The 14,984-nt window shown below is 43.2% G+C and overlaps 1 protein-coding gene across 3 annotated transcripts in view; it reads left to right on the forward strand.

Annotated features, from left to right (window-relative positions):
• Window positions 1-14,984, forward strand: part of vgll4b (vestigial-like family member 4b) — a 28,933-nt gene that overhangs the window by 11,089 nt on the left and 2,860 nt on the right. For 2 of the 3 annotated variants that reach the window (XM_027029331.3, XM_081705854.1), the window contains 3 exons: window positions 6,865-7,054; window positions 13,992-14,217; window positions 14,590-14,713. In XM_027029331.3, coding sequence (XP_026885132.1) covers window positions 6,865-7,054; window positions 13,992-14,217; window positions 14,590-14,713 — 540 coding nt within the window. Of the gene's footprint in view, window positions 1-1,217; window positions 1,711-6,864; window positions 7,055-13,991; window positions 14,218-14,589; window positions 14,714-14,984 lie in introns of those variants that run through there. The other variant, XM_027029329.3, reaches the window with a different exon arrangement.

Raw genomic sequence — 14,984 nt, forward strand, 5'->3', positions numbered from 1 at the left:
TTTCTTTGAGTAGATTATGACTTGTGCAGTGTTACTGAGTTTTATTAAGTGTTACAGGACAGTCCTAGTGTCATTTTAAAGGTCAGGTCAAATGTTTGGTCACAAACAGTTAGACACTTGTTTATGCCTTTCTCATTTAAAATGCAAAGTAAATATGTGAAATTAGATTTTTTTCTTGTAAAACAATGCTTTATCTTTGTGCATATAATATTCTATTCTGAAAATCTATTTTGAACAATTTAAATTTAAGGGCTATTATGTCAATTGTTAATGCATCCTTCTTTACAGTATCTTATTGCACAGAAAAAACTCATTATAGCATGGGGATGACTATGTACATATGACCTATTTGTGCCTGATTTGTGTCTCGCATGCAAAATTAGCCTTTTTTTTAATGAAATATGAGCCTAGCCATGCTTGCAGTTCCAACCAAAATATAAAAATATAGGAACATTGTTTTACTTCGTTGGTAGTTATTGATTTAATACACGAACATTTACATTTAATACATGAACACACTTATTGCTGTCTTAGAACAAGGGTGTTCCAGCTGCTATTTTCCTTAAACTACAGATTGGTGATAAACATCAGATGTAATTAAAAACATGAAATTGAACAAAATATGGAAATGGGTCAGATCCCTAGAGACTGAATACTGAAATGTTTGCATGTCATTTCAAATAAACATAATGAATACACCGTGATTATTTTTAACATCCTAGTTTGCTAGTATACTAGGTGTCTTGATTTACAGGATGCAGACTACAGGATGCAGAGTATTTGCCGCTAGAGGGCAGTAAAGCATTACTAGACAGCTTTTGATCTGAATATCGTATGCATAATGATTTTATTAATGAAGTTCGTTTACAAATGCCTGAATGATTTACAAGTCTTTAGAGTGATGAGCATTTAAATAAGTAAAGATGATTTTTTCCCGCAACTGTTATTAGTTAGTAATTTCAGGTTAGAGTAGACTACCTTTCTTCATTTCTTCAGTAGCTTCAGATGTATAGAGCATGCACTCCTTATCTTTACAGGAATATAGCATTAATTTATGGTTTGAGAGTATTCTTTTTTTCTTGATAGGCGGGTCTGTATTACATTTACCACAACAGAGTTTTAACAGCCCCTCCCTTGTTTTTGTGTCTATTCGCCCCCACCCCCCCATTACGCGCACTGTACTCTGTGAGTTGTGGAGGCTGATCTTGTTCAGGAAAAATCTCTGACATTTGAGGCGCTCCAGGGATTTAGCGAGCATGCCCAGTGGCCGAAGCGCTGCCTAGAGGAAACGGGTGTACATTCGAGTCATACCAAGCATAGCCTGCGTGTCAGTGGCAGTGCAGTCGACTTACAGCGGGCTGTGAGGAGAACTGGCGCAACCCTAAGTCCCATATGAAATAATTTTCAGTCCAGTTTAATCGCTAAAACTTTTTCTTAAGTCTTTCGAAAGTCGAGTAAACACCTTTCGCTAAGGTACACAACCCTTGACGGGTTGAAATAAGGCTGAGCCACGAGAGAAGTTTAAAGGCTGGGCCTTTAGCTTGGAGGACGACTTCTGAACGCTCGTACTCACCCTCTCAGCGCTTGTGTCGAAAGCAAAAAAGCTGGGCTTTTTGCTAGCTTGATAAATGCTTCTTACGAAGATGGACCTGTTGAACTACCAGTACTTGGACAAAATGAACAACAATATCGGCATTTTATGCTACGAAGGTAACAAGCAATTCTCGTTTTACTGTTGTGGGTCGTCGTAAATTTGCTACTTTGGCTAAATTTTAGCGTAACGCGGTGAACGCGCATGACGTAGGACAGTTCTGCACTAGAATTTCTACTATCGACCGCGTTCAGGGTTACTATCTAGTAAAGTTAAACCCATTACATTTGTAACATTTTACGAACTTTTTCGTTAATTCGTAGCAGCGTTCGGTTAGACATCTATGGGACGTTTTGAAATGAGCTAAAACACACCTGATGACGTTTCAGCAAATGTTTTATCCAGTTCTTTCGTTATTAGGCTAACTTTAGCGCTAAACTTGATGGGCTACGTCAGTCAACACTGATGAATTTGAACAACCTGCGCTGTTTCTAGTCTTATCGCGCAAATGAGCTGTTGATAAATTTCACTGTGTCAAATTCTTAATGCTTTGAAATTGCATTTTTCCCCAGATTGTTTTTCCCCCCTTTTTGCCTAAAACAGCTTACTTTAAGAGATGAACCACGTGTTTGAATGTTTACTTACCTATGCTCATTCCATGTCTTATTCACTGCCGTTATTCTGGTATTATGTCTGTTGTTTTCTGATCTCTCCTGTATTGTGAACTTCTATTCTGCACCATGCTGTACCAACCTCCTGTTGTCAGCCATCACTTGTCGAGAGAAGAAATGTGATCCAGACTCTTTTCCAGGTCCCAGGCCACACGTGTTTTGCTCTAGCATGAAAAATTGAAGGCTTTTTTGTCAGCTCTGCCTTTTTGATATCAAACAAAGCTATACAGGGGAAGCTATGTTAGACTTTTTTACTTTTAAAAAGGCCAGAACGTTTGTTGTAATACATCTCGAGTTTGGAATGGTTATGAATGTTTCATTACTTTGTGAACTAAGTAGACAATACAGCATATGGTGTTTTCTCATTTTCATCTTAATTTACCTTGTAAGCCAAGGTGGGAGAAATTTTAGAGTTGATATTTTGCCGATGTGCAGACCCCCACAGCCCTTAAATCATCAGAAATTAGGCATTTGTGCAGGTAAAATGTTCAGTGATCATGTAATCTGAGGTTGGGCTAAACTCTTGCTGGGTAGTGGCATCACCAACTGTAATTTTCAATGACTAGCTCCTTATGTTAATTCCATTACTCAGTATCTACTACAATTTGTATGTTATTTATAAAACAGCATTTAAAATTTCAGTATGAACATTTTACCCAAAGTGATAGGCAGCAGATTTTGTGGAAACTGAATAGGTTAAAGATGGCTGGTATCTTTGTGTAAGTGCAGCCACTTGTATAATATTATAGATTTAATTCTTACAGTTTTTACAACATGGGTAGTTCTTTGCACTTGGTTAACATAATGTCCCTTCTGTAATATACGTGAAAAACAGAATGGGAATAACTTAGAGAGCCTCTTTTTGGGGATGTAGGTTTTAGCATCTTATTACAAATAGCAATGTTCTACTCTGACACTTGGGCACAAATATTTACATTTAAGGCATTTAGCTGACGCGTTTATCCAAAGCAACTTACAATTATGACTGAGTACAACTCAGGCAATTGAGGGTTAAGGGCATTGCTCAGGGGTCCAACAGTGGCAAAGGTGGTGCTTGAACCAGCAACCTTCCAATTACAAGTCAAGTGGCTTAACCACTGAGCTACTACTGCCCAAATAATTTTGCTTCTCATAAGTTACATCCTATGCATGACATGTTCTGAATCATAGCAAGCACTACTTAATGATTTGTAACCAGGGTCTCCTTTTTTCTTCTGAAAAGTGGCATTCTTCAGCACTCAACTTTGACAATACTCGCGTTTTACCATTTCCGGCTCCTCGAGCAGCATTAGTTCACATTCATCTGACTGCAGCAGGGCTTCTTCTGCACTGAATAGCTGACGACTTGTCCTTGTTTTCAGATATCTCTTTAAAGATAACCACGGTCAATGAATAATGGCCAGCAAAAGCACATGGCTGAATGACCAGCCATGCCTGGAGGGTTCTCTGTGTGTCTTTCTCTCTCTGTCTCTCTTTGTCAGGTCTGGTCTTCGCGTCTATTGCTGCTGCTCAGGCACGTTGCCGTGCATTTTTCTTAGAACAGATGTTAAGCAAACCCAGTGTTGTTCTGGGTTTTGGTAGCATTGCCCTACCAGAATGCTCTTCTCTCGGACGGTGGGGTCATGTGACCTGGCGACAGCAGATGGAAATATACAATCGCAGCTTCTTTTTGCCCGCTGCAGTATGGCAGGCCTTCCGGCTATTTTCGATGCGTTCCAAAGAATTGGCCAGGGCACATGGCTAATCTATTACTGCTTGTGTGCACCAAGCACAGTGCATCATCTCTCAAAATAGGCCTATGTGCAACCTTGGGAGCACTTCTACCCACTTCAGTATTCATCTGCACTCTGAACTGGAGTTGAAAGTGAGTCGAAGCATCTAGAATTGAGCTATAAACGGAGCCTGCACTGAGTGTTCGGTTGGTCCGAAAGTATTGACCGATCCTCTTTGTTTATTAAGTAGTTACTCGCATATCCACGGAGATGTCTAGCAGTCATTTTAACATGCAGTCCAGGACCAGTAAATGTTGGATCACCAAAGGACATATGTACTATTTCTGATCTTTATGTGCCATCTTTTGGTCTTGGAGTTTGGTGTTTTAAAAAATGTAAAATTATAAAGATGAGAGAGGAATAGTGTCATTTTCTCAGAGGTTTTGTCAGGTAAAAATTAAGTTAATTCCTAAATGTTTGTGTGTGTGTGTGCATGAATAACATAAAAGTACAATGGAATTCTAACTTCTAGAGGTCCAGTAGCAGATCGCCTGCAATGCATCATTAATGAAGACAGCATCTAGACTTGTCAGTAACCAGATGGTTCGTGATGTAACAAGCTTATTAATATTGTGTACTCCTGAGTGAAAAATGTTAATTCTTCTGCCTTGTAAAAGTACAGCAACAAAATCATTTATAGAACATGTTTTTTTTGTTGTTGCTATTGTTGTGTTTTTTTTTGTTTTTTTTTTACTTTACTTTATACCCCCATGGGTGCAGTATGCTGGGGCAATGTGCTGGTGTGCCACAGTGGTTTCAACACTGCTGCCTCACCGCTTGCAGGCAGAGCTTAACCCAGAGCCAGTGGGCTGGCGGTGAAACGCTACTGTCACTTCCCCCTGCTGAGCAAAAGGCTACAGAGACCTGGCAACAATGGGAAGGTGACCCAAGCCTGCTTAGTTTTCCAGTCACTCCCATGCATTCACTTTATGCATAGGGAGCCCCGCTTGTTTGTCCACCATTGTTGGTGTTCTGAATGGGGGGGCAAGCTGCTCGGCTGGGATGGCATATCAACTTTCAGGCACAGTAAGGGAAATATCATTGTCTGCAAACATCCGTAGTACGATCAAGTTGGTTGAAAGCACAAGCCACACACACACACATTTTAAAAATCAAGGTGTCTCCGCTCCCTCTCACTTGCCAAGTATGGCTGCCAAAAATATCATTTGCCAAGAGAGGCCTTTTTTTGCTTTCTAAAGCAGTGTGTGGGGTAAGTGGGGGTGGGTTGGCTTGCATCTGTAACAAAATCCCATCCTGGCCTGACGTTTGAAGTGTCTAGGAGGGCTTGCCTTTGATCATTTTCTCTTAATGACCGCCTTTCAGCAGATCAAACATGAAGCACATCTTTCCGGACACTGATGGAGATCTTTTATGACTCCCACTGTTCCTAGAATAGGTTACTGTACAATGTTTGGCAGAGAACCCCCTCTGTCTATTCACAATACTTGGAGTTGGTGTGAAATTCAACAAGTGGGGTGAAGAGGGTAATTCTGTAAGGGTTTGAAGCTCCCTCACCTCATAAGTTATGCAAGTTCTGTCATTCTTTCACATCTGAAAGAAGCATGATGCTGGAAGAGCCCTTTTGTAAACTATGTCTTCTAACAAAAGTTGCCTGAAAGCGTGTAGTTTTCCTCCTTTCTATTCTGTCACTTAGCTGTAAACTGTAATTCAGTAGTAATGGATCGCTCACCAATACCTCACAATAGCTTGTGGCTCTGCCCTGCTCCCCACCCCCTATTGGACAACTTCTCCTGAGACAGGCACAGATAAGATATCATGTATCGGGGTCTTTGTGCGGCTGGCTAATGCTTTGCCTTAGACAAGCTTGCAGCCATCTCTCTGTGTTACTGACTGCTGACTCCCTGCCAAAAACAATGATGTCATCCCTGTTGCCATGGAGCGTGGACAGACGAGCCGAAACATGCCAGTCAGGAAAATAGGCCGCTCATTTTGGGAGGTACCTCGCGACGCGTCTCGTCTGTGGTGCAGATTTACATGTTGGTTGGCTTCGATACTGCTCTTGTTGAGAGCATGTTTTGTGTTAAGTTATTCATTATGCAGAATTTGAGCCCTTTCGGTACACATAAGAGGGCTAAATACAATTAATGAAGAAGTCAAAGGACTGCAGCGCAAAACCATTTTTCCTTTCCTTTCCCAGCAGCTACTCAGAGTACGACTGTTGCCCTTGGATTTTGCTCAATAAATCTTCTGAAAACTCAATTTTGGGTCTAGCTAACCTCATCCCAAGTGGAAAGTCCCAGTTGCTAGACACTGCCAGTTGTAATTTTCCTGCCTGCCTCCCACACAGTGTGCACTGTAAATGTGCTGCACTGTATCTCATGAGTCTTGCTCCACAAAGTCCATAAAGTGTTATTCATACATTGTATAGTCAAGATTTCTGTGCACACTCGGACACAACGAAAGCAGCGTAGATCTTGAACACTTTTACTGCATTGTACAGAGTTCTGTGATTGTCTTCACTTTGTGTAAGTGAGCTGTTAAGATGAAAAGAACAGTGACTGACTGTGTACTAAGTGGATATTTTTCTTAGGACTTAATTTTAAAGCAATCTTCTTCTCTCCTTCCTGTTTAAATAGACATTCAAGTAGACATTGGACAAATGAACATTGCTTACCCATACTTGATTTGTCCTTCAACTGTTTTATAATCTTTGAGTCTTTCTTCAAGAAATGGTCTGCTTAAAAATGCTACTGTGTAATGTTTTACCTTTTTCTTTTCATGAAGAGAGCCAAGCTTACACATAAAGCATTGACTTTGCTCCAGTAGCTGTATTAATAGTAGCCACCTCTGGTGTTCTGCCTTTGCCCAGGCGAGGCCACGCTGAGGGGGGAGCCCAGAATGCAGCCCATATCTCTGGCACCCGTAGTCAGTGGCCACAGGACTGGACCTCCTCCCATCAGCCCCAGCAAGAGGAAGCACATTGGGGACCAGGCTGACGATGACCTTGACTGCAGCAACGAGCATGTCGCCAAGATGAGCCGGCTGTTTGCCTCGCAGTTGTAAGTAGTACTGCTTCATTACCCTGAGTTGTTTTCCGGGTTGCTTCTGGTGCACTGACTCACTGGCTCGTTCCCCTCCCCCGCAGACAAGTTCGAAGCACATTTGCGGGGCTGTTCTTGTTGTCTTATCAGTGGAAAAAAAAAAAGGAGGTAAAAGGAGAAAGTGGATTGGGAATGGGGCATGAAGGCTGGCACAGCCGTCAAGGCTCAAATTCCTCACATTCCAGTCTTGTGAGTGCAGCGCATGGCCCTTTCTGTGATGCCTGTCCATGTCGCCGTGGCAGCACATTCCGCACGTTTCTGCCTGGATTCGGAACAGCGGGGTCTAGTCATGGGACACAAGACATGGCTGTTTAGCGTGGAATAACGCACCTCGGCGCAAGGCCTAGTAGCAATGCCTGGTTCACGGCCTGGCTGTGCATGCGACAAAGTAGGGCCAAGGTGCTAGACAGGGAGAGAACAACGGCTGCACTTAGTTCCTGTCTCCTCAGAACCTTGGGGCCATGGCCTCTGGGTGTTGCCAGATGTTTCTGTCTCAGCCCAATGAGGCTATTTTCTCTTTTTTGGAACTGAGCTCCCAAGTTTACACCACACTTCTGTTATGCCACTTTTATACTTGGGGCCTTTTATCCTGAGCCCAGGCTTCAGAGAATAAACTGCTCTAGATTGAAAGATGTTCTTTGTGAAAGGCAGAGCTTGACTGCTTCTTGTTTGTCAGCTGTTGGGGCTCAGCGTGGGCACTGAGACTGAAATCTGCCCTTTCGGACCCTACACGACTGGCCCATTGGTGCTAAAGGTAGTTTGGGTAAAAGCACTGAGCATTTCACCTGTGCCTGCACAGCATTTGCATTCTTAGGCTCTCCCACCTTCTGCACCGCTACCTATCCCTCAAGCCTTCCATGCTCCCGTTCCTCCCGTTCACTGCTGCTAGCCCATCGTAATGTGATAACGTGATCTCTGGGTTGGGACTCCATCAAGAAAAAGGCTCCAGGCCTTGCTTTTGTGTTCTCTGGCTGTGCGGTTTCATTTTGCATTTGTAGCCGGCATTAGATTGTTGCTGTTGATGGGCAAGTGGGCCTGAAATACAGTGGTTATTATGCAAGGGTCAATGCCCATGCTTGTAGCATGGTGCACGAATCTGCAAACCTCAGCAGAATCCCCCATCATGAATAAATATGACTTTATGCCATGTAAAATGAAAGGCAAATTGTTTCATGTGTAAAACAAAACACACTATAATGCACTCTGTGCAATGTTTTTGCGGTTTACATGATTATTATTTTTTTGCCTTGACACTTTGGGCCAGCCAATGAACAGTGAGAAGGCAGGTTCTGGAGTTGTTTTTACACATCAGAACAAGTGTAACAAAGGCTGAAGGCAGTCACCCTACACGGGGCGTCTAACAGGATGTAAACATGAGTGCTGACCATCAGACCAAAGAGCCAGCTCTCTGGCATATCACCCATTTAACCTTCCTAAGTGACGGTCTCCGACACACCTCCTCCCCTTTGGAGAGCGGAAGCCCCTGTCACACTGCCTTCACCTCTGACCTCCGGAGAGTGTCCCCTGTGTGTGACATTGTCCATGTGTCCCTTCACACACAACAGCCCTTTCCACCAGGGCCATGCCCATGCCCCTCATCAAGGTCCTCACACTGGGCTACACCATCCCCTCACAGCAGGGGTGGGTTCATCAACCTGGGGCACACTCCCAATGGGTTCACTGCCATCCCAATTCTGACACCATGTTTAACGAAGGCTGAAGGCAGCCACCCTACCTGGGACCCAGATCTGACAGGAGATAAATGTGAGCTCTGACCACTAGACTAACGAGCACCCATTTAACATTCCCAAGTACACCATTCTCCCCTTTGGAGGGTGACGGTCACTGTCACAGCAAGCCCTTTCCATTCGCATACAGCAGTCCACTGTAGGCCTCCTCATTACATTTCATATATAAACCTTCTGGAACTCATGTCAAACAGCACAAGCCCCACTTCATTTTTGCACATGGTTATGTGCAGTTTTTAGTTTCATAATGAAGTCCACAATTCCCCTCAGCCAGTTTTGTAACTCTTGCAGATTTTTTTCTTTTTTCTTCCCCTGGGGAGTATGTTGCTGACACCTGACACCGTGGGGTTGAGGCAACAGTGGTGGCAGCTCATGTTTCTATTATTGTGCTCTACTAGGAAGGGCAAGCCCTTTGGCTGAGCAGAACAGATAAGTGGGGGTTGGAGAAAACATCTCTCTCTTGCTCACTACAATCTTTTGTCCAGAGAACTCAGCAGTGCAGCTGAGTGGGGGTTGGGGGGGGTCTTTTGAAGTTTATGCCCATATTTCATAATGACAAAACCTGCTTTATTTCATTAGTTTGGTCAATTTTTTTGGTAATAGGCTATCCTAAGCATGTTACATAACCACATTAAAGCAATAAGCACATATAAGAAGATACTTCTCAAATAGTGTCGATTGCAATTGAAAAACAAGAGAAACACATGCAGCCGCTCACTTGTGGGGGTAATGAAAGGCCCAAGCGGAGGGAGATGCAGCATTGTCGAGTGGGCCTGATGTCAGGCCGGGGCTATTTTCTCCTTTTCACTGCCGAGTGGAAAACAAAGGCCCCCTTGTCCTTTCAGCCCACTGTGTTCTGGAAGCCTGCTCTGGCCTGTTCCTCTGGAGACGCCCCCACTGCAGTGAAAGTCCCACACCTCCTGCTCAGGGCCCTGCAGACATTGCCACCTCAGCTTTCTCCCACTTCCAACACCAGTCCACCTTAAACACAACCTCCATCAATTAGTACGTATGTTCGGCTATGGTTTAGGGTTAATTTGTAAACACCTAAAATTAAATATAGTTCATTTTATTTCATGTATATGTTATATTCTGTAGATAGATTGCCACATCAAAAATTAAGAAGCATGAACTTTGCGTTTGGCTCCAAGAGAACTCTGATGTCTTGAGTTCTCTGGGGTGTCTACTGGACCCTATTAGTAAAGGAACTAGGAAAGAAGGCATAGCTGCTGTTGTGTTAATGGTTCTGTCTGAGCTAGGAACTTGTTGTGGAAGCTCTCTGCTCTCTGCTGGGAACTTTCAGAGTGAGTATTTCTCATGCCTCTTGGGTCTGCCAACTGGGGAGTGGAGAAAAGCCAATGCCAGAGTGGTTTGGCCTTGTAAAATCATCGTTTGCTGCTCATTTCTGCCTAGTGTACATGCAGTGAGAAATCAACTGCGCCTGGATATTGGCATACTATTATTAAGGTAAAAGAATTGCTTCTATAGCAGAAATTGTTCAGCAACTAGTATTATTTAGAAGCATTACTCAGATAGAGGCATGTCCAATATAACAAAATGTTATGTTGTAAGGAAATTTGATTATCCTGAAATTTTCAATTTGAGGTTTGTACTTTTTTGCTACACTTTATTATATTGAGCCAAAGTCTCCCAGAGTTTCTTTGTTAGTGTCTTACTGGTGACTGAATAAGAGTAATGTCACTTGGCTAACCACCTCTATACAAGTCATTGAATTTACTGTCAAAGTGGAGAGTTCTCAGAATCTGACTATGATGTACAATGTGTCTAGGTTAATCTTACTCACCAAAATCTTGGGGAAAATACATAGTTGGTCTTTATGACTCCCACCCAAAGAATAGATCACATTAGTTAAGTGTACTAGTATTTTGGAAGGAGGATGGTTTGTATGTAGCTGTACTGCTCTGAATACAACTTAACAGTTTAACCTGAAAAGCTTACAAATTTGGCTTCAGTGACTGATAAGAGTAAGTACTTCCTATTTAACATTGTCAGACGGAGAGCAAAATATTTGGTGGTAAAGGGCATATGGGAAGTCTACATCAGTTGGAGCAGAGCCTCTCAAGGCTGTGCTTGTGTCCTGTGGTTCTGCTTTCCTCAGCTTGATTTCTCCCAGATGTTTCCTGTATCTCTGAGGGTGAGGTTCCAGTGAGTTAAAGGAGAACTAAAGAAGTGCTACGCCAAGATTGTAGCGAGCTGTTTCCCTGAGCTACTCTGAAATACTATTGTGAGAAAATGTCACTAGTTTTAATGCCCAGGTTCTGCATCCGAGGACAGTTTCTCAGAACGTACATCACCTCTGTAAAATTCAAAGTAGGCCTGCTGCATTACTGAGCAGGCATACCTTCTCAAAACTATAAGCTTTTGAACCTTAAAAAAATACAAGAAAAATATCTACAAAAGTCTCTTTTTCAGGGGGCTGATTGACTGACTGGAAGTTATTGTGCATGGATTTCTATCTGAGGTTGGCTTGTTAAAGTGACACGAGACCATTGACAATAAAGCAGACCTTAAAAGGAAGATTGGAGAGCTAAAATTTTATAGTCAAAGTATTACTTTATCATTTTATGCATTGTGGTTAGCTATGATTCTAAAATTAATAGATGCCTGTGAATAACCAGTTTAAGACAGCACAGCTCATTCCCACTAATTGTATGCTGCTCAAAACCCAAGAGCATAAAAAAAAAAAAACTGGGTCTAACCCTAGGTCACAAGTTTTCATGCATGCTTTCCACCATTTTATGCCAACTCCTTATTCTCACAGTTCACCCCTTTTCACTCAGTGCAGTTACATCGTTATCGATTAATAAACACAGAGATCTGAAAGCTCCCAAACCTTTTTTAAAGGAGGAAGTGCAGCCAACCCTAGCCCTTCCCTTTTGTTATTTATTTATTTTGCACTACACTGCTTGCCAAGTTCTAGGGGCCCCAGGCTTGCTTGTGGGAGGATGCTGGGTTGCCTTCACGCTCTTTGGCAGGGATTAAAAAAAGTTGGGCGAGTACCACCCCCCTTCCTATGCCTTGCCTAATCAAAACAGATGAGAGGTTTATGTGAACTAAATTTGTGTAGTAGATTTACTTTTATATTTAGTCATTTTGCAGTCACTCCTATAAAAATGTGCAAGCGCTGGAATATAGTGTTAAATAGTTCATGATTTTCTGTGTACTTTTTTTATCCCCTGAAGACATTTTAAAAACAGTATAACATGACCAACAGCTTGGTCCCATTTCCATTTAACAGCTTCCCAGCAGACAAAAAGACGAAAAAGGTGAAGTGCTCACACATGTCTTAAGGCTACAGCAGGCGCAGTGAGCAGGTTCGTGATTAGACCAGAGAGCAAAGCTCGCTCCAGCGCCGAAGGACAAGGACACAGAAGCAGCTCAATTTTGCTCCACTTCAGGACATTGTTCATTCCCTCTCCATCTTCCAATTCTCTGAGCTGTGATGGGAGTTTATTCATTACTTGCTATCCTCCAAGAATAAGACGATATCCGCTGTCCTTTCTGGGCCAACTGGCTCCCTGGAGATCACCAATCCTCGTGAAAGGAACAGTGATGAACTGGAAGACTGTATGAAAGGGCCTCTTCTCTGTTTACATTTATCTAGGGTTATGGAACCTTCACTAGAGAGCATGTTTTTTCATATTATGCAGAGCACTCGAATGCTGCTTTTCTCTTTATTGAACTATCATCTGTTAAATGCTTTTAAGTATTATTAATTTTAAAAATGCCAGCCGTAGCATTTTGTGCTTTCTAGTTAAGAATTCTCTTTGATTCTGCTTTATTTAACTAGGACAGTGTTGGAGAAAGGGGCACTAATAATTGGTTTATTATGTTGTACTTTGCTCTGTTGCCGTATTTTGTGCACAGATGTATTTTCTTTTGGATTCCAGTGTCTAGTGTTCGGTGTCTGAACAGTGGCGAAATGTATAATTAGTTTTTTTGGGAACTTCTGTTTAGAGTAGTAGCTGCCTCTGTTTAGAATAACTCTTGGATTGGCTGAAAAAGAGGAACTGTGAGTGAGCATAGGCTTTACCCTAGCTGATTTAAACCATCGACTGAAAGCTCCTCTCTTTCACTCACCATCAGTTGCTGTGGGAAAAGACATTTCCGATCCACATAATGGTGTACTTGCAGGTGTTCTTCTTGCCAGCTTGGTTGCCAAGTAACTGACTATTTCAAGGATCACAGTCCACACAGCTCAACAAAATATGCACCCAGTAGCCTCTAAAGTAGCATGCCTCTGTATATAGAACTGGATAAATAACTGGTGGGTGTGTGTATACATGTATGTATGTGCCATAAATATGGTGGTAGCCTAGCACCTCAATGCTTCCTTACAAGAAATGAGCATTTAAAGGTGACCAGTTCCAGGCCAAGCTGTGTGCAAACCCCGAAGGCCTACGGCCCTGATAAGTTCCTGAACAAGTCTTGCGATCACTGCTACCTAATTAAAGTTCAACTGCCCCTCCCTCTTCTTCCGGCCCGTTGTGTGGGCCTGCTCGACTCTTACTGAAGGGTATTGGGTTCTCTTCCTGCAAAGTGTACGTGAAGTCTTTGAGCGGTGCGTTCAGACCCCTTTGCTGGGCCTCTGCTCAGTTGGCATTTGGGACAGGCTGTTCTTCTGGGACGGGCAGATTGTGCAGCAGAACAGTAGCCACTCCAGAGCTACAACACTCTTTGCCACGGGCTGGGGGTAGGCTAGGGTGGAGGGTGAGGGCAAGCAAAGATGTTAACAGGAGTTTGTCTTGAGAATGAGCCATTTTGATTATCAGAAATAAATGGCCTGTTTACTGCCAAGATGGTCTAATTTCTTGACAGGTCTTGCTTTGAAATACAAACTTTGTTTGAAAGACCTGTGTGTGGAAGATTAGGAACTGTAAAAAAAAAAAAAAAAAAAAAGTTCTGAAGCAACCTGAAATTTGTTAAACTGTAGTGGAAAATCCCACACATTTAGAGGAATGTAAAGGCATTTTGGTAGACGAGACCATGTGGCACTGGCTGGTGGAGGGCTCCCCCGTTGCATGCCAGGGTCCTGCTGAGAGTGGTATTAATAGCTGTGCCCATTTGTGCTGTGTGTGATGTGGGGGCCTGCTAACAATCCCTCCCCTTGTCCCTCCTCCTCTCAGGGGCAAGCCTGCCAACGGGGACTACCGCAAGGACCCCCGGGAACGCAGCCGCAGCCCTGTGGAGCGTGCCGCTGCCCCACCTGCCCTCAGCCTCCATGGGGGCCAATTCTATGCCCATGTCCCCAGCCTGGCTATGGACCAGCCCTTGGCACTGACCAAAAACAGCATGGATGCCGCCCGCACTGTCGCCATCTCACCCACCGTCAGCCCTGTCGAGCGCCAGCAGGTAATGGCCTGGTAGTGGAGTTAAGATGCCCCACTGATCTGTTTAGGGGTGGGTGGATTGGGGGCAGGGTTTGTAGAGTTTGCTTGTGACAAATCAAAATATTGAAATAAAAAAATGCAGGAAAGGTTGAAAGGCACGATTTCAAACATTCACTTGAGAATTAAAGTCAAGTCAAATTTATTTATATAGCACTTTATACAACAGATGTCACAAAGCAGCTTTACAAATCCTGAGTCCAAGTCCCAAGATGGAATCAAGATGGAATTCAAATGAGTTTGAATGGGCTGACTCTTAACATATCCTTTGACCTAAACCCTATTTTGGCTGCATGTTTTGATGTATTACTCCTTTTCATTCTTGTGATTTTTGCAGAATCGGCCCTCTGTGATCACGTGTGCCCCAGCGAACAACCGCAACTGTAACCTCTCTCACTGCACTGTGTCTCACAATGGCTGCTCACCCATCTTACCGTCAAACTACAGGAGGCCCTCCAACAGTGAGTACCCTTCAGCACAGCATGCTTCACAGCACTGAAATGGCATCTTCTGCACAACTGCCCCATTAGAGTTCTTCCATGGTCCAGCTAACTCTTATTCAGCCCCTGTAGAGGGTAGGCAAGGGGTCTGTGACCTCCACTCAGGGCTGCAGTTTTTCTCTGCAAACACTGGAGAAAGATGTGTCACTTATTCCAGAAGATCTTGCGTAACCCTACAAGTCTCCTGAACTGTTTATTCAGGGGTTCATTTATTTAACCTCAATATCCACCA

Source organism: Electrophorus electricus, chromosome 22 (genome assembly GCF_041902795.1).
Source record: "Electrophorus electricus isolate QZ-2024a chromosome 22, ASM4190279v1, whole genome shotgun sequence".
NCBI classification, from domain to species: Eukaryota; Metazoa; Chordata; class Actinopteri; order Gymnotiformes; family Gymnotidae; genus Electrophorus; species Electrophorus electricus.